This window comes from Apodemus sylvaticus, chromosome 10 (assembly GCF_947179515.1).
Source record: "Apodemus sylvaticus chromosome 10, mApoSyl1.1, whole genome shotgun sequence".
Taxonomy (NCBI): Eukaryota; Metazoa; Chordata; class Mammalia; order Rodentia; family Muridae; genus Apodemus; species Apodemus sylvaticus.
The window spans coordinates 70,714,067-70,737,973 of NC_067481.1; the positions used below are offsets into that span (position 1 = coordinate 70,714,067).

The 23,907-nt window shown below is 47.7% G+C and overlaps 1 protein-coding gene across 1 annotated transcript; it reads left to right on the forward strand.

Moving 5' to 3' along the window:
* Positions 1 to 3,639: 3,639 nt before the first annotated feature.
* On the forward strand, positions 3,640 to 5,817 carry Csf2 (colony stimulating factor 2). Its single transcript, XM_052196995.1, has 4 exons — positions 3,640 to 3,789; positions 3,887 to 3,928; positions 4,637 to 4,762; positions 5,524 to 5,817. Exons 1-4 carry the CDS (start codon positions 3,640 to 3,642, stop codon positions 5,611 to 5,613), a joined length of 408 nt encoding a protein of 135 aa, XP_052052955.1. The 3' UTR covers positions 5,614 to 5,817.
* Positions 5,818 to 23,907: the final 18,090 nt, after the last annotated feature.

Below are 23,907 nucleotides of genomic sequence, written 5' to 3' on the forward strand. Positions count from 1 at the left end.
AGCTGGCATCCCATCACAATTCACTCCACGGTACTAGAACACCCCAGGATCTCCCATGGGCCTTAAATGCTGGGTCCAATAATTGACCAAGCCTTCTGGGGCGTTATTCGCTTTTTCTTTTCCTCACCCAGACTAGTCTGGCTGGCACCCCAAATGTTACTGCTAGCCTATATTTTCCCCACCGAAGCAAATAATCCCTAACCTGTCTGGCTGTCCTGGGCCTTGAGCTCCACAGACAGACACTGTCCTTCTCTGTCTGTCCCGCACCCACTGCCCTCAAGGCCTTCCTATAACTTGTTTTATTCTCATTTCGTGGCTTTCCTTATGGCTGTTATGTTTGGTTTTATGCCTATCTTCATTGGCACTCTTAACCACATGCCTAGAAGTCTAGGTCTGGTTGTCCCTGTCCTATGCCCCATGGGGCCACAGACACAAACTCTCTGAGAGCTAGGACCATATTACATATCCTTGTGGAGGCTTGGCTGAATGGATGCTGCCCTCAGGACCTCCCAGATTCGTCAGAACTCACCAGTGCCAGGGACCTGAGGATACCCAGGCAGCTGAGACAGAACTAGAAGGACATTTGGCCTTTTAAAATATACTGGGGTGGGTCAAAGACAGAGAATGTGGGTGGGGTCATCCTGGAGTGGAGACACAGAAGGCTAGAGTTGTGGCTCTACGTGTCTAGGGTAGCAGGGAGCGGGTAGGACCACTTTCTCAGCAACGTACAAGCCATCCAGGGTGTCGAGCTGTACTGTGGCCCTCAAAGTGGGGCAAGACTCCACAAAATTTGTCTCTGGGTAGAGGCCATCTCTCTACTTCACTACATCTATCCAGAAAGATGCTCCCAGAGGCTGGGACAGGACAAGGCACAACAGTCCTTGAACATTACAGAAGTTCTTGGTCTTCTTCCAAGTTAGGACTTCCCCAGGATGGGGAAGGTGTCAGAATACTGCCTCCCCCTGGGAAAGTCTTTCTATAAACTTTCCTAAGACAGACACAGTATCCATCAAGTGAATGATGTAATGGAGCCTTCGGAGGGGTACTTTCCTGGGATATTCCAGAATTCATGGTGACTGAGTAGGGAGACAAGAGTCCAAGTCTGGGGTACAGCAATATCTAGATAGAGGGCAGAATCTGCTAGGAAAATTCTATAACTCTAAGATGTCCCTGGGACAGTCACAGGCCACTCCTGCCTTCCCACCAATAGAGCTGCCCTGCTGGACAAGAGTGTTAAGTCCACCATTTTCTGGGCTAAGCAGGTGGCCAGAATTTTCTATGTGGCCCATCCACCCCCCCCCCCCAGGGCAGTAGAAAGCATCCATGTATGGGACTAGGCATGAGTTCAGACCCTAGCTCTGCCAACATCCTTCCTGTTTTGGACTGAGCTGCAAGTGGTCTCTTAGATCTCAGACTCCATTGAGGACGAAGACCTCCCTAAACAATGTTTGTCATCAGGATGGGTCAGACCATCTTAAATGCTCATGTGTCTGTCCCATGCAATGTGAGGGACTTTGGGGCCCATTTCCTTCCCCCTGGTGATGACTTCCTCTTGTGATAAAGATCCAGGGGCAGCCACATGCTTCTGGTTTCCCCAGGGCCCATGTCAAGGGACACTCCCAGGAAACTCCTTCCAGAGAGTTCTCTCCTGGCCTTATAGGCTGGGAGGCCAAGAGGGGTCACTCCACCCTTTTGGTCCCCACCTCCACCCTGCCACAGCCCCACTGAGGCCATTGAGTCAGCAAGACTGTCTGATGCTATTGCCGCTTCTTTCCATGCGTGCAATCTAGGAATGCCTGCCTGGGTCACCACCTCCACCCTGATGTCATCTTTCTAGGAGAAAGATTCATATCTACCCACAAACTTCATCCCCCAGCCCTTAGAATCCTGCCCTATAGGCGACAGCTTTGGCACCTGTAGACCATATCCATGACGTGAATCTTGACTCTGTGGCCTCTGCTTTCCTCTTAGCCACCATCCTGCCACATGCTTGGGCTAAGATGAATGTCTTTAGTTCTTCAACATGGCCATTCTGTGGTCTTCAGTCTTCCTTCCTAAATGACTCTGAGGCCTCGTCCTGAGTTCCACCTGTTATCTGACCATGGAAAGCCCTTGCTTTTGTCCGATTTCATCAGTCCACTGAATCAGCTTCTTGGGCCCTAAAGCATGTTGTTTGGCATAGGGGCCTTCTCTTATATCAAGAGGGCACCGCCAGAAGCCCAAGGACTCTCACAAAGCAAGCAAAGTAAGTGCGGCTCACGTTAGATGCACCCTTACATAAAACTTTCTCTACCCTGACATGTTCCTGTGAGTACACATATATCCAACACCACCAGCATACACACATGACTAAAGAGATACACATATGTATCCCCATGGCCTCAAATTTCCTGTATAGGCAGACTTGGGCTGGATCCCTTGTGCAAACACAAACTCGTGCCGGTTTTCTCCAAAAATGATTGTGAAAATCAAACACTCATTAGCCCCTTGAGAGCATGCAGCTTTTCCAGAAGCAGTTCCTAATTCCACAGAAAACTTCTGGAGTAGGAGGTGGGCTGGAGCAAGGCCTGTGCAGCAAGCCTAAGAGAACTTGCTAGAGAAGCCGGGGGTCCCTATACCCAGTACCTGCCAGCTACTATGTTATGGGCATCCCACAGACCCCAGGTCCCCCCTAGTGGTACAGACAGCAGTACTATGTCCTTTTTAAATGGCAGGCTGCTCTTAAAAGGGCAAAGAGGCTCACATATCTCAAAGGAATAGTCACTTGGAAAAGGGGGGTGAGCAGAATCAGCAGTCAAACTGGGGTGGCCTTACCTGCCCCAGTCAGAAGCTCTAGCGATGCTGTGAATTTTTAGGATTGAACATGCCTTTTTAAATGGGATTTATAACTGGGGTTACAGCAGTCAGTTGGGATGGTACCATAAGAGAACATGGTATAGTCTGCCTGGCTTCCATACCCATCGATGCCATTCCCACTGCTCCCAAGGTGGCAGGGGTCAGGGTGGGGCTCTGCTGGGCAGAATTTGCCCAGGACTCTGTTTCCTCAGTGGGAGTCTGTGGAGACCATTATAGAAATGTGCCATTAGGCTGGACCTTGTCTAATTAGATCGTGAGATGGACCTAAGAAGCGCTTATCTCAGAAGAAGGCTGGAAAGAGAACAGACCGGGGTTGGAATGAGCCACCAGAATAGGTATAGCTTGCCCAAAGGCCTCCAGGAATAGCAGGTGCTATGGAAGCAAGAGCCCCACTCAGTATCTCCCAAACCCCGCCCCAGCCACTCCAAGTCAGGAAGTCCAAATATGCCTGAAGGCCCCTCAAAAGAAGAGAGGCTAGCCAGAGGCTGGGTCAGACTGTCCAGGCAGGGTGGGAGAGGCCCTTAAAGCAGCTCCCAGGTGGGCTGCCAGTTCTTGGAAGGGCTTATTAATGACCACCCCCCCCCCAGGCCTGACAACCTGGGGAAAGCTTACTGGCCCCATGTATAGCTGATAAGAGCCAGGAGATTCCACAACTCAGGTAGTTCCCCCGCCCCCCTGGAGTTCTGTGGTCACCATTAATCATTTCCTCTAACTGTGTATATAAGAGCTCTTTTGCAGTGAGCCCAGTACTCAGAGAGAAAGGCTAAGGTCCTGAGGAGGAGGATGTGGCTGCAGAATTTACTTTTCCTGGGCATTGTGGTCTACAGCTTCTCAGCACCCACTCGCTCACCCATCCCTGTCACCCGGCCTTGGAAGCATGTAGAGGCCATCAAAGAAGCCCTGAGCCTCCTGAATGATACGCCTGTTACAGTGGTGAGTGAGGGAGAGAGCTGGGCTGTCCCCAGGTCACCCATTGGCCCTTGTCTTGCCCTGCCTGGCAGCTTGGTAACACAGCACTTCCCTTTTACAGAATGAAGAGGTAGAAGTCGTCTCTAATGAGTTCTCTGCCAAGGTAAGCTGCTTCTCTTTGGTGGAGGTTCCTGGGTCGTCCTGCAGGACTGCTTTACATAGCCCCCTTGCAAGGCTTTCTACACTCCCCTGTCGGTGGCTGCTAGGGGGAGGGGGCAGAGTCTGGGTAGTCAGGATCTCTTTATCCATTCCTCTGTAGCAGTCACGTGCCCTCTTTTATCGTCCATAGCCATGCCCCTGCGGCAGTCATGTGTACTCTTTTATCAAGTGAGCAATAAGTTTGGGCAGAGCCAGCTTTCAAAGGTCAGAGATTTTCAGGGGTTGACGGGAGCGTGAGAGTCACTTTATGAGTTGGCCTTGTTGCCTTAGAGTTCTCTCTGTGCCCTGTGACCATGTAGAGAGGGTGTTGATTATACAGGGGCATAGAGGGGGGCTTCTGGAAGAGTGCTTGCCCACACAGAGGTTTGGGCTCTGGCTATCTCCTTTTCTAGAATGGCAGCAAGTAGCCTTCGCTTACAAAATTGGGGGGTGGGGGTGGAACTGGGAACCTCTTGAGGTACCAGGCTATAGATGTGGCTGTGCTAGCTTAGGGTGGCCTGGACCAGGCAGGGAGAAGGGCAGTGGTCAGGGCAGTGCTATGACTAGCCCCAGCCCATGTCCCTTGGTGGGAATAGAAGGGAGTGAGGAGAAGTCAGCTTGAATTCTATGGGCACTTGGCCTTTCCTTATCAACACGTGGATGTTTCTCACAGAAGCTAACATGTATGCAGACCCGCCTGAAGGTATACGAGCAGGGTCTACGGGGCAATTTCACCAAACTCAAGGGTGCCTTGAACATGACAGCCAGCTACTTCAAGACGTACTGCCCCCCAACCCCGGTGAGTACCCAGCATCAGGGCCGAGGGTCTTAGTCTGGGAGGCAGGGACCGGCAACGGGAGTCTTCTGGCTGTAGCTGTTCAGGGTCCCAGTAAGTGGTTTCTGTGTCATTAGCTGTATCACAGGAGCCCTTCAAGGTCCATAGCTCCTATTCATCCATAGATGAGCTAAGGAACAGCAGAGAGCCTACTGCTCTCCCCAAGAGGAGCCACCGGCCCATGTCATACATGCCATTGTCAGTCATGAAGTCAGAGGTGAGGCAAACCCAAGGAAGTTCAGGGCCTGCCCAAGCCCAGAGGAGCCAAGAGCCAGCACCCAGGTGCCACTTCCTGGCAGGACTTTCCTGTAAGGATGCCTGTGTTCCACCGATACAAGGAGGAGGCTCCTAGAACGGGCAGACACCCCAAACATTCCTATTTTCTTTCCTCATCCAAGACAGTGAGTGAGTCTTGCATCTTTTTAGAGGTGAGGAGATGCCTCAGGCTGGTCGCTTGCCTCTCAGCAGGAACCAAAGAGACAGCCCAACCAATCTGAAGACCTGAGACAGTCCTTCTGTTAGGGCACAGTCCCTGGAAGCCATCGGCAGAGCTGTGCACGTCTTAGGCAGCACATGGGCAGCTAGAGTGTCACCTGATCCTTGTGAATGGGCTTCTGGCCTCTGCGCTCTCAGAAGCAGCAGAGATACACAGCTACCTCCCCACATCATCCACTTACCTGGACTCAAGTGCTATCGTTTTTGTTTTGTTTTTCTATCCCCTCCAGGAAGATGACTGTGAAATACAAGTCATCACATTTAAGGATTTCATAGACAACCTTAAAAACTTTCTGATTGATATCCCCTTTGAATGCTGAAAACCAGTCCAAAAATGAGGAGGCCCAGGCCAGCTCTGCATCCAGCTTCTCAGACTGCTACTTTTGTGCCTGCGTAATGAGCCAGGAACTCAGGATTTCTGCCTTAAAGGGACCAAGAGATGGAGCACAGCCACAGTGGGGGGCAGTATAGCCCTCTGAAAATGGTGACTCAGACCGGACAGCTGAAAACAAACAAGAGATAATTTCTACTGATAGGGACGAGTAATATTTATTTATATATTTATATATATATTTAAAATATTTATTTATTTATTTAATTTTTCAACTCTATTTATTGAGGATGTCTTACCAGAATAATAAATTATTAAAACTTTTGTTTGTACAGTTATCTGGTTTATTTTTAAGAGAGGAGAAATTTGGGCATAGGTGGAGTCTGGGGTCTATTGGGGTGGGGTATTGATGAGGGTCAATGCTGTCGTGACCAAAGGGAAGTGGGACCAGGGCCTGGGTCCAACATCAGCCCGGGTGCAGGATCCACATGCCTTGGTGGAACTTCTGGGGTGCTCAAGAGCTTCTGCCCCAGAGGAAGGACTCTGGGTTCACCAGGAAGTTGAAGTAACTAGTTCACAGACCTGGCCCAGAGAAAGGGTGTTATCCTTTCTAGGAACTAAGGGAATTCTGGGATTGGTGGTCAGTGTCTAAACAAGTGACTCCTAGCATTCAGCAAAACTATTGTCCCGTTTTGAGATCATAGACCCTGTGATCATAGACTATTCTGCTCTCACACTTGGGGCCTCAACAACTCTTAAAGTAAATCAGCAAATAGACTAACTGTTCGGAGAAAAAGAAACTAAACCACAGGGGTCAGAACTCAGCATATTTACCCTACTTTCCCACAAATAGGTGATCTTAATCTATAGCAGTCAGAACGACAGTATGGTGTATGTTGGGGCATAGCTTGAAGGTGGCACTTTTCTTAACTGGTTTTTATTTTGAATTTAATTTTGACTGTCATGGGTATTTTCCACTAAAATCCATGGCCTCGGGGCTGAGAAATGTTGTTATACTCTGTCTTTGTTTGACAACCAAGCAGAAGGTCTCCCATATTTATTACCCTGGGTCCTTCCTGAGGACCATCAGGAAGTGTGAGTGTGTTCTCAAAGCTGGGGGTTGGGCAGTGGGACCAGCCTTTTTGCAGGTGGCCTGGGGAAGCTGGCTGTCTGCAGTGAAGGCTCTCACAGGTGCTAGGATGCAATGGTTGTGCACTGCTCCCTGTGTGCCAGCCTGCACACATGATGGCTTGTCTCAGTGTCACATAGACACCTACCTCAGGCAAAAGACCACACCACCATCTGCAAATAAAAATTTTTTAGAGCAAGCTGAATTTTAGCAAAGAGAAGAATCCATGGGCTGTGGCAAGATACTAAAATGCATAAAAAGCACATCTTACCCAACGATAAGGTCCCCTCTGTCTTCTTCCAAAGCCATGTGGAACTGAGAAGCTACACTGGAACTTCCTTAGGCTCCTGTGTGTATAGATATATGTGCCCTTCCACTGAAACCCTGTCAAGCAAGCCAAGCTCACATTTCCTGTGAGTCACCTCTAACACTCTGTTCCTGACTTTGGTGCTCTGGGGGTCAGGAAGCCATTGTTCCCCAATGAAGGCAGCCACCATGACTCCCCAGAAAAATCACGTGGCTCCCTGTACTGAGATCCAGCAGGAACTGTCTGTCTGCTGACCAGAAGACATACCACGTACGTCTGATTTTCCACTAATGTCCACACATGCCTGTGGCCCGTCCTGGCCGGTTTCTCTTGTTTGCAGAAGTACTACATTAGACTCCAGAACACCAGTGAGATAAGAAGAGTTTAACTTCTGTGGCCTTCTGGCCATAGCTGAAAGGGGAAAGAAGGATTGCCTCAGTCAGCAAAGAGTGGAGATATGAATGAGAAATGCCAAGGATTCAAGAACCAAACCCCTGGCCCAGTCAGTAGATGAACTCTACTGCTCACACTTGGTCAGGTGTCCAAGTGTGGAACACACTGGAACATACTTGGTCAGGTGTCCAACTTTGCTAGGCTCTCCAGCCACTGTCCCAGCATAGCCCCCAGATGCAAGGGGAAATGAAAGCATCTATTTTATCCACTGCATATCTGCAGGGCCCACAAGCCTCCCATGGGAGAATCAGGGTAGGGACTTTGGTCCAGGGCTCCATCAGACCAGGGTGAGCAGGACTGGGTGAAGAATGGTGTCTGTTAACATTCTGCTGTGCAGACCTCCCATGCCCAGTGCCCCTGTTTGAGGGGCTCAGCTATGGAAAGTTGACAAAGGACTTCACCTCCACCCTGAAGAAATTGTCTAATAAATATGACATGCAGGACCCACACATACCAAAGCTTTATAAGAACATGAAACTCCTTTCAGAAACCTGCACAAAGCTGGAAGTAAGTTGCTGTTGGCTTCTAGGGGAACCTGAGACTTCCTTTGCTTAGACTGCAGCCAGGGGTTCTGTGAGGCTGAGGGCTTTGTCTGAACACTACTTGCCTCCTCCAAGATGGGAGATTCAAGCCATACAGTTATCCGTTGAGATTATCTCCAAGTTAAAGAAATCTTCTCATTAACAGGGTTGGAGGATGGGGAGTAGAAAGTATGAGGGGTGGAGAGTCAACTCAAAGGCCCATCAGGGGATCTCTGTCTATGTCCTCTTCGGAACCTTTTCTAAGCATCCCCAGGGTCCGTGAGGGTCAAGTCAACGAGAGCTCAAATAGACTGGTGACTGACTCTGCTGGAAAAAGAAAAGCCTGTCCAAGCCTGTTTCAGGTTGCTATACCCTTGGGGCCTTTTCTGGGACAAGGAGCCCCTTGGGGAGCTTATAATGTGAGGAGAGCTGTAGCTGAGAGGAGCACATGGAGACATGACTGAACTGTGCATTCTTTGTGTTCTACTTGCATAGTCCCATGAACTCCTGTCTGCTCACCCTCAGGACCTTTTCTGGGACAGCACTGGGACCCACATTGTCTCACATCGTTTGCTTCGCAGCTCTTTATGGTCATCAGATTCTAGGTCTCAGTGTTGTAGGTGACACCATGCTCTTGTTCTGACAGAGCAGGAAGGTCTCCCTGAGTTTCTTCCTAGGAGGCAGGACCTTACCAGACCCTGTGTTTAGGAAGACATGTTTCCTTTGTTTTTGTTTGTTTATATGTTTGTTTTCTGCTGCAAAAAAAGATGACTTTAACTGTGTGTTTCCTCAGCCTTCAGATCCACCAGAGGATGTACTGCTGAGCAAAGTGATTTATTCAATTCAAGAAATTTAAGGAAAGCCTTAAAAAGAGATGTCATCTCCTTAGGAGGATGAGAATCATTTTAGAAGATCAAGGGCTTTTCCTGGCATTGGAGCTGAAGGAAATGGATGGGAAGCATCTCAGAAATTATTTACAGTGGGCATGGGGAAGGGGTTGGAGTCCTGCACTACGTGGAGAGACAAAGCTGTGGGTGGGCCATAGTGTGGAGAACCTGAGGCCACACATCTGTAACGGATCTATCTCTGCTTCAGTAAAGCCTGGGCATGAAAATAGAGCCTGTCTGGGGCCTCATGGGTGGGGGGGGGGAGAGCTCCATCATGAAGCACTTCACCTGGAGTCTTCCACACAAGAAATAATCCTTTGACTGCCTCCTGTTCCCTCATCTGATCCAAACACCATCTTTTCCCAGAGCTCCTTTCCAGGTCCACCAATACCTACTCTCTTCCAAGACCTAAGCGCTGAAACACCAGGCTTCAATTACTTCCTTGATTAGTCTCTACTACAGCTCCTGGGCAGCTCCACGGATCCACCCCAGCCTGTCCCTTGGCCCACAGTGGGGCTAGGAGAACTCTCCAGCTGCCTACTGAAGAGCAAGCACAGTGCGGGGCTTGGGCAGGAAGGATGTCCACAGAGCTCAGGGTCCTTACAATCCCATCTCTACCAGCACCAGAAGAGGGTCATCAAATCCCCATGTAAGGCCCCTCATCTGGCCTGTATAACTCTTCACAACACTTCCTGGGTGTCTGGCATGACAACACATCTCTGACTCTTATCCCCTAATCCCCATAGCCAGTTTTGTTTAGGTCCTGAAGTGCTGGCAGCCAGGACTCCCAAGTTCTGACCTCCACCTTCAATACTAACCCCACCCTAATCATTTGAACAATCCACTGAGGATGCCTGGGTTGGCCTACAATTCAAACAGCTTCCCGTAAAGCAAAGCTCTGAGGCCAGAGCCTCAACAATCCAGAATGGATAAGGCTCTACTTATCCTGAAGTGTAATTAGTTATGATACAATACCTGCTTACCGACAGGCTGCAGCCAGCTATGTAGGCCATCCACACACCTGCCATCCTTGCCAAAGGACTCTGGGCCATAATTTCTCATCTCTATCTTGAGATGATAGAGTCCATAGAGTCCAAAGATCAGAAATGTGCTCATGAAAAGTTGCCTCGGTATTTCAGAAGACAGGGGTACAAGCCTGTGTCTCTGGGTCAGGCATTGGTGGCTGCTGCAGGGCCAGGGATCTCTTGGTATGGTTCCTTGGTATGGTTGTGAGCTCTTGAGTGCACAGTCCATGTTCCTTTATAACCGGCAGCCGAGTCTGGGTAGGGCTGCAGAGACATCTTTCCAGGAGGACCGGTGCCTTCACTTCATTTACTTCCTATCAATTGGTGGGTGGGCTCCCTGATTTTGAACTCCTGATGAAGCCTGAGGCATCTGTAGTGGACTTGGAGACTTACATGTAGGTCCTTATCACTTTCACTACTTGTTATGTGACCTTGGATGAATCCCTTAGGCACTTAGTCACAGAGCCCACAAAGGTAGAATGAACTTCAGCACTGGAGCTACACCTCAACCTGAGCATAATGGCTTCGGTCAAGCTAAATAGCTGCAGAGCATCTGACTCTCTCAGGAGACACTAAGGTCAGAAAGGCTAACAGCACTGTGGGTGGATAGTGGAGCTGAGAAGGGCCCAGGCGCAAAGGGTATGGACTAGTCCTTAAAGATACCAGATAGTCACTCACGAAGAGACAAGCTTGGCAGTGAGATCTCTTGAATTTTCTTTGCACCAGTTTTCCCTCTAGGTGGACTCAGCCATGGTCTTGGGGTGTGTGCAGGGGCTACATGCATACAGGTACTGTTTCTGAGAACAGCAGGCCTGAGTCCACAGCAGTTGGGACCCCCCTTGACCCGACATTGTCTGGGTCAAGCCCTGGGCATTTCCTTTCTCTAATAGGCCAGGGCCAGAATGAAATTGTAGCTACTATAGGCAGCACTCAGGAGTAGACCTGGCCTTGAAAAGGCAAGTTTGGTTTCTCTGAGCCCATCTTGAGCCCAGGAGGGACAGCAGAGTTGGCTGGCTGAGAGAGAGATTCATCCACTTATCATGACTTTCTAGAATACAGGAATAGTTCACTCATCCTGGAGGCCTCATGTGTCATCCTCACAGTTAGTTACAGGACTCTAAGAAATTCAGGAAAGAAGACACAGAAGCCTTTCTCATGTCGGGCCTTGAGACCTGAACCAGCCCATAGGCAACCCCATGTAGTCTTTGAACACCCATGATATGGTCACATGGTATGGCCTCAAGGAGGTAAAACAGGAGGTAAGATTCACCCACAAGAAGGGGAAATCCATCAGTTTATGGTACAGAATGACAGACACTATAATGGCTAATCTTGGTTGTCAACACATCTGGGAAAGTGGGACCTCAACTTCTCTTAGTTTGCCTGTGGGCATATCTGTGGGATATTTTCTCCATTGCCAGTTGATGTAGGAGGCGCCATCCCAGATATACAATGCCAACTCCTATATAGGTTAGCCCAGGCTGTATAAAATGGTAACTGAACAAGCCAATAAGCTATGTTCTTCCATAGTCTCTGCTTCATTCCTGCCTTGGCTTCCTTCAATGATAGAACCTGATGTAATCTGAAAACCAAATAAACTCCTTTTCCTGCCAGGTTGGTTTATCACAGCAACAGAACACAAAGTAGAACAGACACCAAGCTAACATGGTAGCTAGGAGGTGCTGCTGTGCAGGGCCCACAGTGGTGCCCATGCTTAAAGCGACCCCACAAAGGCCAAGAGATGGAACTGGGACAATGTGTGAGGGGTGGGAGGAGACCTTTCTCTATGGGGAGAGAAACTATGTCCAAGGTCAATGGACATCACTGGCTCATAGTACATTTGCATCGTCAATGTCCCTTTATAGCATCTGAGGAATCCCTAAATTACAATGGATAATGTAGCAGGTCCTATCAAAGGGCTAGGGCAGTGCAAGATGCCACTCAGCCTAGATACAGAAAAGGGATGTTAATAGGTTCTTCATTGGTAGGCATTCTTGTAGTGCTCCTAGAGGTGGCAGGATGTCATTTGGCATCCTTACCCCCCTATATACACAGAATCTTAGGTGCAGATGGCTATAAATGTGTAGGACTGACTCTGGAAACCACATATGCTGTGTTCCTGAGCCCTTCTTATGGGTCCTGACTGGCTTCGTGCATAAATGTTTGCTGGCCTGGTCTGTATGATGAAAGTAGATGACAGGGAATGGGAGATGGCTTAGTGGGAAGTGGTTTGCCGTACAAGCATGAGGACCCGAGTTTAGATCCCCAGTACTCATGGAATAGGCTGGATGTGGCAGTGGGAACTTTAGACTCAATACCAGGAGGCAGAGACCGGAGAATTTTAGGGACTCTTGATACTATAACCAATCATATAGCTTCAGGTTCAATGAATTACTCTGTCTCAAAAAAAAAAAAAAAGATATAGAGAGACAGAGGAAGATATCTGATTCCACTTCTGGCCCTTACTTGAGAGTGTGTGTGTGTGTGTGTGTGTGTGTGTGCGCGAGAGCACATGCCAGTCATTATAGACCCAGTAGCTCCTGACTTGGAACCTTCCATGCTGTTATAGCGAAGAAATACTGAGTTAATTTTGTTCTCTAGCCTCATATTTCTCATATGGGCAGTAGGGCACAAGCAGGAAAGGAGGGGCCCCAGCCCCGCCCAGGCCCTGCAGTGGCTGAGGGAGTCCCCGAGCAATCACAGGGAGGCCCCATGCTCATGGCACGAAGGTCTGCTGAGGAGCAGAGTGGGCAGCCCCTAGGACAGGGACTTGGCCCAGGCGAGTCCTTGAACCTACATTCTCTGGAAGCTCCCCACCTTCACACCTCAGAGAGGTGGGGACTTCCTCAGAGTAACATAGGAGGTGAGCCAGACGGAATTATTAGCCTTCGAGGGCCTTCAGAAGGACTGTGCTGGGTGCAGACCTCACCCTCACAAACAGCTGACCAATTTCCCTGCCGTGAAGAGACCCTGAGACCTGAGCTACCCGGAAAGCTGCAGCTTCAGGGTTATTTTTCACTGTGGTTTGAGACATGAAGAGTGAGACAGGTTTCGAGTTGCTACCACTGATGTTATCTGTCACCTGCTCTGTCAACCTGCAATGATCAACTGTGACCCTTTCCCTTTCCCTTTGCTCAAGGGATGATGAGTAGCCCAGGGCCTACTCTCAAGGGCACCCAGGCCTCATTCGGGGGAAAGCCAACCTGCTTCCTACTGCTTTATTTTTATTATCATTGCACAATATGTAAAATATACACAATTTAGACTTTTCACAAATATCCATACACATAGACCCAACATTCAGAGAGTAGAACATTTCCCAGTAAGCACAAAGACTATCCACCATCCCACCATGAAATAGTTCTGGCCATTCTCGAGCTTCATTTCAGCAGAAGGCTGTGCTCATATTGTCTTTTTCCTCTGAACTCTAACTGCCATGCACTATTCTATTCCACAACTATCCCACAACTTACTTAATTTTAAATTTTTTACACTTACTTATTTCATGTGGGAGAAGTATGTGTGTGCCACTGTACGCATACAGTGCTCAGAGACAATGTGTGGGTCCTAGGTATCGAACTCAGCTCTTCAGCCTTGGTGGCAAGCACCTTTACCTGCTGAGCTATCCTACCAGGCTGGACTATTTCACAGTTGATGTCTCCATTTAGTATTGATGAAAAGTTAGCCTGTTTCCAGCTAGGGCTAATAACAAAGTCTCCTTTATTATTAGCATTCTGTATGTGTGTTTTGGTCCTCGCTGTTTTTATTTCTTTTGAAAATGCTGACTTTGGTGTAGAACTTCCAGTCGCAGGATATGCATATTGTTGGCTTAATGGGGGGGCACTAAACATTTTTCCAAGGGAGACATTTATAAACAAGATTTCTGGCTAGATACAGCTTACCCTCCTCCAACACTGGGTGTCCTCTCCTTTTTACAGGAAGCTTCACAAGCACCCTTACCATCACTGGGAATATTCCACTGTCCACCCTCATGCAGTGGTCAACATTCTGACAATTCCAACTGTCACAAAATAAAACAGTCTGACTGAGCCCTGACCCCTGCTCCTGGAGTCACAGACCTATCCTGGGAAGCAAGACTTACTGGTGCAAGACTTACTGGTGCAAGACTTACTGGTGCAAGACTTACTGGTGCAAGACTTACTGGTGCAAGACTTACTGGTGCAAGATTTACTGGTGCAAGTGAGATACGAACACTGTCTAGAGGCAAATTAGATGGTTTATGATTTGCTAATGCCCCCACCCATCTCATGGCTTAGAATTTGCTACCTTCATTCCTGGGGTCTCCTTTTAGGGACTTGAATAGGTTCATATGGAGTCCCTTGACTTGGATATTAGTGATCTCCTGAGGCTTTGTGTGGTCTTTATTCATGAAACTCAGACCTCAGAGCCTTTGGGAGACTCCAGGAAACACGTCCTGCTTCTATCCAATGTAGAGAGACCAGGCCAAGAGACAGAGCCCCAGGACACATGCCTGTGTTCTTCCTGGAAGCCTAGTGGTCACAGTCTCCTGCTAGTGCCCTGCCATGGCCTGTCACATGTTCCTTTCCTCAGCCTCTTTCACTTCTGCCTGCTCCTCTCTGTCTTTATGGCTTTACCCTGACCCACCTCACACATGCAGACACCCAGCATTCCACAAACTCATCTCTTCCTCTGTTCTCTACAGCTGCCACTCATAAATTCATCCTGAAAGTATATTTAGAGTGCCTGTTGGCTGTCAGGGACTGTGGCAGGCACTGTGGGACTCTCAATGGTGGAGGTGGTCACATCTTAGGGGACTGTCACTTGTGTCACTCTGACACAAGACACTGCTCTCCTACTCTGCCCCCACACTTTCCCTCACACCAGGCCTGAGTCCCAGGAACAGAAGCCAGACACAGTTCTGCTCACCTGTCTGTCTGCCTGGAATGCACCCCAGCCAAGTAGCTGACATCTGACTCCCAACGAGACAGAGTAAGAAGATCCAGAGAGGTGGGAGATGTCCCACATGATACCTTTTCTTCAACATCCATTCTGGAGCTTCTTCCTGGTCCCTGAGGTGCACTGAGGATAGGGGGTTTCTACCCTATCCCTCAGATCCAAGGAGGCCCTTCCCCTTCTGGGTCCCAGATGTGGCTACTTTCCAGTGATGAAGTAAGCCTTTGTTTCCTCTGATTCGAAGAAACACTCACAGATCTTAGGGAAATGGTGCAGGAGAAGTCATCTGAAGCTTTCAAGGTTTAGAAAATGCTCTTTGGGTTGACAAGATGGCTCAGCAGGCAAAGGTGCTTGCTACCAAGAATGATGACTTGAAATTGGTTCCCCAGGATCCATGTGGTGGAAGAAGACAAGGTTGTCTTTGACCTCCACATTCACACTTCAGCATGAGAACACACATGTGTGCACACACACACATGCACAGAGAAAGAGACAGAGAGACAGAGACAGAGGGGAGAGGAAATACACTTTAAAAGGTTTTTTAAAAAAGAAATGAAACGGTCCTTGGGGCAAAGGCTCCCGGGATCTCTAAAAAGGCACTCAGAGCATGGGCAGGATGCTGTCATCCGTGTGAAAGGTGAGCCAGGAGGATGCTCTGGCCTGGGCCCACAGGAGCTAGCTCTTTTTCCCACTTGGTGGATTTGGGAACCACCTCAAAGGAAGCAGCAGGATGGAGAGAAACCCAGGTCTTTGGCAATCTCTCATACTTCCTCCAGCCCAGAAGCTGGGACAGCCCCGAGCTCTCAGGCTAAAGATCTTGGCACTTGCCCAGCCTTTTCTTCTAGCCAGGGCGAGGTCATGTGCAGGGAGGGGTGATCAGAGAGATGGTGATTGCTACTAGCTCCAAGTCAGAAATGACATAACAGCAACATAACTCACAGTCCCCTTTCTCCCCACACCCTTTGAAAGCCTGGCTTCCAGTTCAGGTCCCTTCCCCCACTGGGTTCTGCCCAGGCTGGTTCTGTTGGTCTTTTCAAGCCCTAAACTGAAGTAGACGGTTCTGCACTCCATCAAGCCTGAGACAGGGCTGTGGGTCTGATAGACAGTAGCACACCTGTCATGAATTGAACTCCTCCTTAAAGTGCATCCCAACCAGTGGAGAAATCAGAGGGAACTAAGCACTTCCAGTTGTGCCTAGGCCATGGCTACTCCAAAGGTTCCTATGCCTGTGGGCACCATGGACAGACACTGGAGCTCTGGGAGCAAACTGAAGGGCCACAATCTAGGCTAATATGAGTCCCCATGGTGGGAAGGAGCATCTTCCTTTAGAGCCCAGCAGGTAGAGGGCCCACCAATCACAGGGAACCAGATGATGGTTATCAGAGGTCCATGACAGTGAATGAGAAACAGATAAGGCTTAGGGCTCCCGGCAGGAACAGCTAGATGGACAGATAGAACAGTAGAAAGCTAAGTTGGAAGGGTCAGATGGAGAGATCAGTTGGGAACTTGGGCGGTAACTTATCAAACAACAGAAACCTGGCTGATGAGACAGAGCGTCTGGCATGGAAGACACAGTGGAGAGGGGAGGCTCTGCAAGCAGCTGGAGTCACAGCTCCATCAAAAATGACATGGCAAGCAGGATAACTCACAGTCCCCCTTCCTCTCTATCCAGTAGAATGACCTCTCTATCTAGCCTCTGGGTTCTTTCTCTCACTGGGATAGTTTGTGGTCAGGGCATGATTAATACATAACAGTTCTGCCTCTGAATACAGAAGGCTTAAAGGTTCCCCTTTGGATACAGTGATCAGATACACTGGGAAACCCTTGAGGCCCCTTTATCCAGGTTTGTAATGCTCCCCAACAAGTACACATATATACATGTGTGCACACACATCTATGTACACACATGCATGGACACATTCATGCACACACTCATGCAGCACATACACACTAATACACACACACACACACACACACACCTCTGGGAAGGAGTGAGACTTCCCTGCTTTGAAGAGACCTTTATGTTAAATTCAGGATCCAGCTGCCTGCCTCAGGCTGGGTTCTCTGCAGACTGGACTCTAAGATGAACACTGGTGTGTTTGTGGGAAGGAAGGGATGTAGCAGTACTGAACAGAAGAGAGCCCCGTTTGCAAGGCAGTCATGACAAGTATCTCAGCTGATCCAAAGGAGAAGTCCAGATTAAGCGCAGCCTGTCAGGTTTCCCTGAGGCGGTGTGAGGAAGTCGAGCCTGTGTGTCTTCATGTTGACATGTAACTGGATGTAAGTTGCCTGAGGAAGCCTGATCTCAAATGTGGTAATTTTCTTCAGCTCAGGAAATTCCCAAGGAGGAATGGCAGCCAAAAATTGCCGTCTTCCAATAGAGCTTGTAAACATTGGCCAGCTCCTGACTCCTGAAGGGCATTCTGGGTAAGATATCCCAGCACCTATTGCAGTTTACCCCACCAGCTGTTAGGTCCACTTCTCCCCCTGCACCTGCCTCAGTCTCCCCCTTACTCTCTCTCTCTTTCTCTCTCTCTCTCTCTCTCCTTTCCATTCCTTTCCTTCCCTTCTTTTTTGTTCATTTAAGGGACAATATAAAAAATAAGATAAAAACAACACACAAAGAAACCCTAACATATGAAGCTGAACTAAACAAACAAAAGGAAAAGTGCCCAAAGGAAGACACAAGAATCAGAGACCCATTTGTTTGCATATCCAAGAACCCCCTGAAACACTAAACTGGAAGCCATAATAGAATGCAGGGGACCGTGTGCAGACCCATGCAGGCCCTGTGCATGCTGCCTCCATCTGGATGAGTTCACACGAGCGAGCTTTGATCATGTGGCTCCAGAGACCTTGCTTTCTTGACGTCTTCCACTCCTTCTGTTCTCATATGCTTTCTGCCTTCTCTTCCTCTGGGTTTCCTAAGCCCTGAGGGGAGGGATTGGATGAAAACATCCTCTTTAGGGCCAAATGTTCCAAGTTCTCTCTCTCTACATACTAAGGGGCTCTGTATTTGTTCCCATTACTTCTTTTTCTTTAAACAGTGTTATTCGGTTTTGCCCTAAGCCTCGCGGCTGTCTAGTCATTGCTTCTTGGTTACCTAAGCAGTGTTGGGTATGGGTTCCATCTTGTGGTGTGGGCCTTAAGTCAAATCAGATATTGGTTGGCCCCTCCCATAAGCTGTGCCTCCATTGCATTAGCATAGCTTACAGGCAGGACACCACTGTGGATTTAAGGGTTTGTGGCTGGCATGGTGTTTATATTTCTCTTTTGATAGCTTGCAGAGTACCTTTCTGTACCAAAGACACTGAAATATAGGCATGAAGGCTTTACATAGGCACCAGCCCAACTTCTCGTTCAATGAGTCGTGTAGCTGTTTTCAGCATGGGGGCGGGGTGGGGGGGATACTCTTGGGTCAATTTGTGGAGAGTAATCTATAGTCTTAGCAACAGCCTGGGTTGTTTGGGGATTGCCGTGGGATACTTTTGGCCAACAACTCAATTAGATGTAGCTCAATCTCAGTACTAGAAGCTTCCTTTGGTAACAAGAGATAGCCAACTGGGGCTGTCTCCCCCATTATTTGGAGATTTCATTTAGGTTGCCTTCATATATGGATATATTTTAGGAAGCGTCTACTGTATTAGGTATCCATACTCCCCTCAGTTGGTACTTACTTTTAGTTGTCTCTCCCTCTTCTCCTCATCCCTGTCTCCCTTTCCCCTCCTCATTTGGTCCTCCTGTTCCAGCCCCCATCCCTTCAATCTATTCTATGTCCTGTTCCCAATGAGATCCATCTGTCCCCCAAGTTCCAGACTCTCTTAGGCCCACTTCTTTATGTAATCCCTCTCCATAAGTCTGAGTCTCAGGGCAGAGCTGTGCACGAGTGGCTAATCCTTAACTTGCCACACTGTCACCAGTCATGATGTAAGTACTCTCACTGTCAACAGGTTTCGAGCTACCAGTGGCTTCAAAATACCCTAGCAGAAATTCAGCAATGGGATCTCACTCTCAAGTACTTAGCCCGGCACATCTGTGATGTCATTGGCCTGCTTTTGCTGGGGGAAACTGGAAAGAGGAAAATTGGCGAAAACTTAGAGCTGACCACACAACTACCATGACATCAATCAGCCTTTCCCTCTTCTACTCTCTCTTTCAACTTCCCATCAATCGTAGCACCTGTCTCCATCCCGGCAGCTTATCTGACAGCATCTGTGAGTTGATTGACCCAGGTCCACTCTCAGCTCAAGGTGAAGCTGCTAAATAGAAGTTGCTGGGGAGCCTGGGGGGAACATCTCAGTCCGTAAACTGTCAGATTTATGTAAGAATCTGAGTTCAAATCCTCAGCACCCATGTTTTACAAAAACCAAGGGAACCAAGACCACAGAGCAGTGTGATAAGAGGCCAAAGTATTTCAGATGGTTCGCCAGGGATAATCCCGTCAGGGGCTTTTCCTGCTTCTATCTCGAGGTTTTTGTTTATAACCACTGGGTTCCTAACAGCTTCCTAAGACAGTGCTTGCCTTATTGTAAGAATTGTGTCCCCCGAGGAGCCTATGATCCTGTACAATGGTGCTTCTATGTTGGTTTTCAATGATGCCTTCCATTGGCAGTTGCCCTACGTGCTATCAGACTGACAGCACGTATGCCATGCAATCTCTGATAAGCAGCAAATTGCATGGTTTTGGACTCTCGATTTCTCTGCTGATGCATTATGTAGATCAAAAACGTTGAAAGCCTCCAGACAGTGGTATTGGCTGAATCCCTGCAGAGGAAGGCAAAGCTGTTGAGGGATGGACAGATCCACTGAGCTTTTCCTGAGGCTCTGATATATGGAGAAGGGTCATGCTCAGCAGAGCAGTAATAGCCTAGGGCCAGGGTCTTGGGACTTTTTCCCTGATGCCTTGATAAATGAAAAGGTAACTGTATTCTTTCTGTAAAGCCAGGAATGTGCTTGGACAGGGTTAGTAATAGCCTGTAGTCAAGGCCTTATAAAGAGCCCAACTGCCAGGCAGTAGTGGCACACACCTGTAATCCCAGCACTCTGGGAGGCAGAGACAGGCAGATTTCTGAGTTCGAGGCCAACCTGGTCTACAGAGTGAGTTCCAGGACATCCAAGGCTATACAGAGAAACCCTGTCTCGAAAAAACCAAATCCAAAAAGAGTCCAACTCTTCCTACCATGTGGGGCTGTGGTTATTGGTTCCAAAGCTGCTCTGTGCTTCATGTGTAATCTTTTTGAGATGCCCTGTGTTCCCCTGTGCAACATTGTATGGCGTAGTCCCATTGTATGATAGTTTCTGCTGACTTTGTCCCATTCCTCCTCTGGAAATAGTATATAAGATGCTGTACTCTCTAATAAGGTTGATTGGCATGAGACAGAGCTTGTACAGGACCTCCTGATCTCAAACTTATCCTCTCTCCCAGGTCCTGTCACTGAAGAAAAACATGTTGGTACAAGTCTCAAACCTATGTGTGGAATGTGTGTTTATTCTTGTAAAAATGACTCATTGACTCTTCCAGGTTACGGGAGGACAGAGATCGTCAACTAACAGCCAAATATCTTATTGATCTCTTCAAGATCTACATGTACGTGTGAATGTGTGCATGAACCTCATTCGTCAGAATTAAGGGATCACTCATGAACCCATAGGTGTGAAACAGGAGGAAAGTTTGGGTGTCATGGAATGGATAATGTGGGGCTTGTGTGACTCATACTACCTCTAATCTTGCGATATAGAGTACAAAATATACCATTTCTAGCTTATGATCAATCAACTGTTGCTGGATTCATTGGGTCTGAGAGGAACCAGCCATAAGTAATTCTTGCATGGATATTTCATCAGGCTTTCTAAATTTATTATAGCTCAGAAGTCTGACAGGAACTGTTTTCCAAAATAGATGTGGATGCTTTTCAGCACAGAATTAGTTGTCTTTGTGGCCTACGTTGTTCTGTCCTCCTATAATCTGAAAGGGTCGATGAGCCAGTTTTACAAAAATAAATTCACATTTCAGATGTGGGTTTGAGACCTGAACCAGTAGGTCCTTTTTCAGTAATAGACAGGTCCTGGGAGAGAGAACCAGGGGATCAGAAGGTAAAAAGACAGACAAGTTTAGGATCAGAAGCCCTTGTATAAGTTATGTCTTATGCCAATCAAGCTTATTTGAGTCATGACCTGAAAAAACACTATAGACCTTCCCTGCCCAAGTACCCACCCCAAAGTGGCAGGATTTTATGAAACTGTCAGGTATATGGGTCAGAATAACAACCCCAGGACTATAATAAGTTACATCTGCAACCCCAGAAGGCATGCCATAGATATTCTTTCTTCAGGAAGGGAATCACAGAATGTCATAACTTGCCACATACTTCCTGAGAAATTTCCTGGACCCATGATCATGAGCTCTACGCTGCTTATTGGTGTGGCTGGCTCTGATGCCCACAGGGCTCATCTCCTGGAGCGTCTATGCCTTGCCATGGCCCTGGAGTTTATCTGACTGGTCTAATGTTATTGGTAGGTTAGACCAGTAGGATATTCTGAAGGATGTTCCAGAAAGTTCGGGCCTCTTAGAACCTTACAATGAAGGGCAAGAGAGTCAACCTTACCTTAGAAATATAAACTTCTTTGACTCAAGTGAATACAAATCATAAACAGAATGGACAGAAAAAAAGTAGCTACTGGCCCATTGCCTAAGGCCATGTTCATTCACTGTGGTAAAGACACAATATCTGGGAAGCACACTGGATACAACCATGACTACAAACTGATGAACAGGTACTAGTCTATGGTTATGGTCCAAGGTTAATCTGGATCTTGATGGTAAATTAAGTAAAATACCATGGACTCCCTTTGAGACCCTTAGCAATGTCATTGACTGCTACCAGTGCCTTCAAAATGTTATTTATTTCTTTAGTTAGAAGAGGTAGAAGTTTTGGAGGCTTCCTCTTAGCCCTTACTGTACAGGCCACACCCTGTAATGTAGAGGTTATATTAATTGTGTCATGTGTTTGCCCTATTGTATTACTGGAAGGAAGACCTGTAGACTGGTATGTGGTACTGAGTATAACTCCAGCCAGGAATCCACTTCTTAGCACACATATACACCCTGAAGTCGAACAAGTTCTATGGTCCCCATATGTCTGGCCTCCCTCCCTCCCCTCCCCCCTCTCATATGCATAGCTATGTGAATGGCCACATGTCCCCTTGGCACATTTTAGTGCCTGCTTGCCGTGGTTGTATAGGCTGGCTCCCTCATTTTGGGATAACTGGTTGCTTCTTTAATCAAGAGGTTTGGAGTCATTAGATCTGTTCAGACTGGACACTTGGCAGGGTACATTTTACTAGGATATCTGGATTGATTATCTACCCTAGTTTCATTTTTGTTGCTGTGGTTAAAAAAAAAATAAACAACCACTTTCTGTGTTGGTTACTTTTCTATGTCTGTGACAAGATACCATGCTGAAGGCAACTTATGGAAGAAAGGGTTTATTAGGAGTTTACAGTTTCAGAGGATTACATTCCATGACCCTCACAGCAGGGACCATGGCGGACAAGCATGGCATTGGGGCAGTAGCCAAGAGCTTACATCTCTCTCCACAAGCCCCAGGCAGAGAGAGAGCTAACTGGGAATGGCAGAGGCTTCCAAAACCTCAAAGCTCGTCCTCCAATAAGGCCACGCCTTCTAATCCTTCCCTAGCAGTTCCACCAATTAGGGGCCAAGCATTCAAATATATGAGCCTATGGTGATGGTGCATTCTCATTCAAACCATCACACAACAAAAAGCAACTCAGGAAAGGAAGGGTTTTAGCTTTCAGTTCCAGATTATAGTCTATTATAGCAGGGAGCTTGAGGAAGCTGATCACATCTAGGATCAAGTGCAGAAGGGGGAGAGATGTCTAGCACTTAGCACTTAGCTCACTTTCTCTACTCTTAGACAGTTCAGGACCCAGACCCCAAGGAATGGTGCCATCCACATTCAGGGAAGTTCTTCTCATCTCAGTTAACAAAGTAAGGAGAAATGTGGACAGGTCAAACTTTAGCTAAGCAACCCTTAATGGAATTCTCTTCCCAGATGATTCTTGGTTGTATTAAATTGGAGAATAAAAATAACCATCACATCATCCACAATTGATTCTTCTGGATGCAGAGAATAAGTAGTTTGGGAGCTGGAAAGATGCTTGGTGGTTTAGAGGACCTGGGTTCAATACTCAGCATCTGCATGGTGACTCACAGTCACCCATAGCTCATAATTCTAGTTCCAGGGACCTGGTGCCTTCTTTTGACTTTCATGAGCACTAGGCATGCACATGGTGCACCATATACACCTACAGGCAAAACATGCACTCACATAAAATAAGATAAATAATTCTAATTTTAAAAAACAACTAGGGTTGGTGAGATGGCTCAGCAGTTAAGAGAACCAACTGTTCTTCCAAAGGTCCTGAGTTCAGTTCCCAGCAACCACATGGGACAAACATCTGTAATGGGATCTGATGCCCTCTTCTGGTGTGTCTTATAACAGCTATAGTGTACGAATGTATATTAAATCAATATTTAAAAAAAAAAAAACCTTAGCAGTTACTTGTTGGTCTCTATGTTTTTTTTGATGCTCAGGATGCTGTGTTCCATGGAGCATCTTCATAACTCGCTGTGAGTCAGGCCCTCTTAGCTATCATTCTGACTTTGCTATTGGTAACATGGCCACCTGATCTGTGGATCTGGGTACCACCCTCAGCAGTTATTTCAGAATCCTGTCATCCTATCACTAACAGGTGACAACAGTTCTCTGAAGACCTCTTCTATTGTAGATATTGGCCTGCAGAGGCCATTACTTCAGAGTGACATTGATGCCTTTATCTCCAGAACATTCCTTCCTGTTCTGGGTTTTTCTAAGCCATCAGACTTTTTCTGAGACTTAATTACTATATCCCCACTTGCACACTCAAGCCATGCAGTAAACTACAGCAGCTCTGGCATTTCTATGTGGCATAATGTGTGCCACCTTCCCCCACCTGCCATGCTTCCA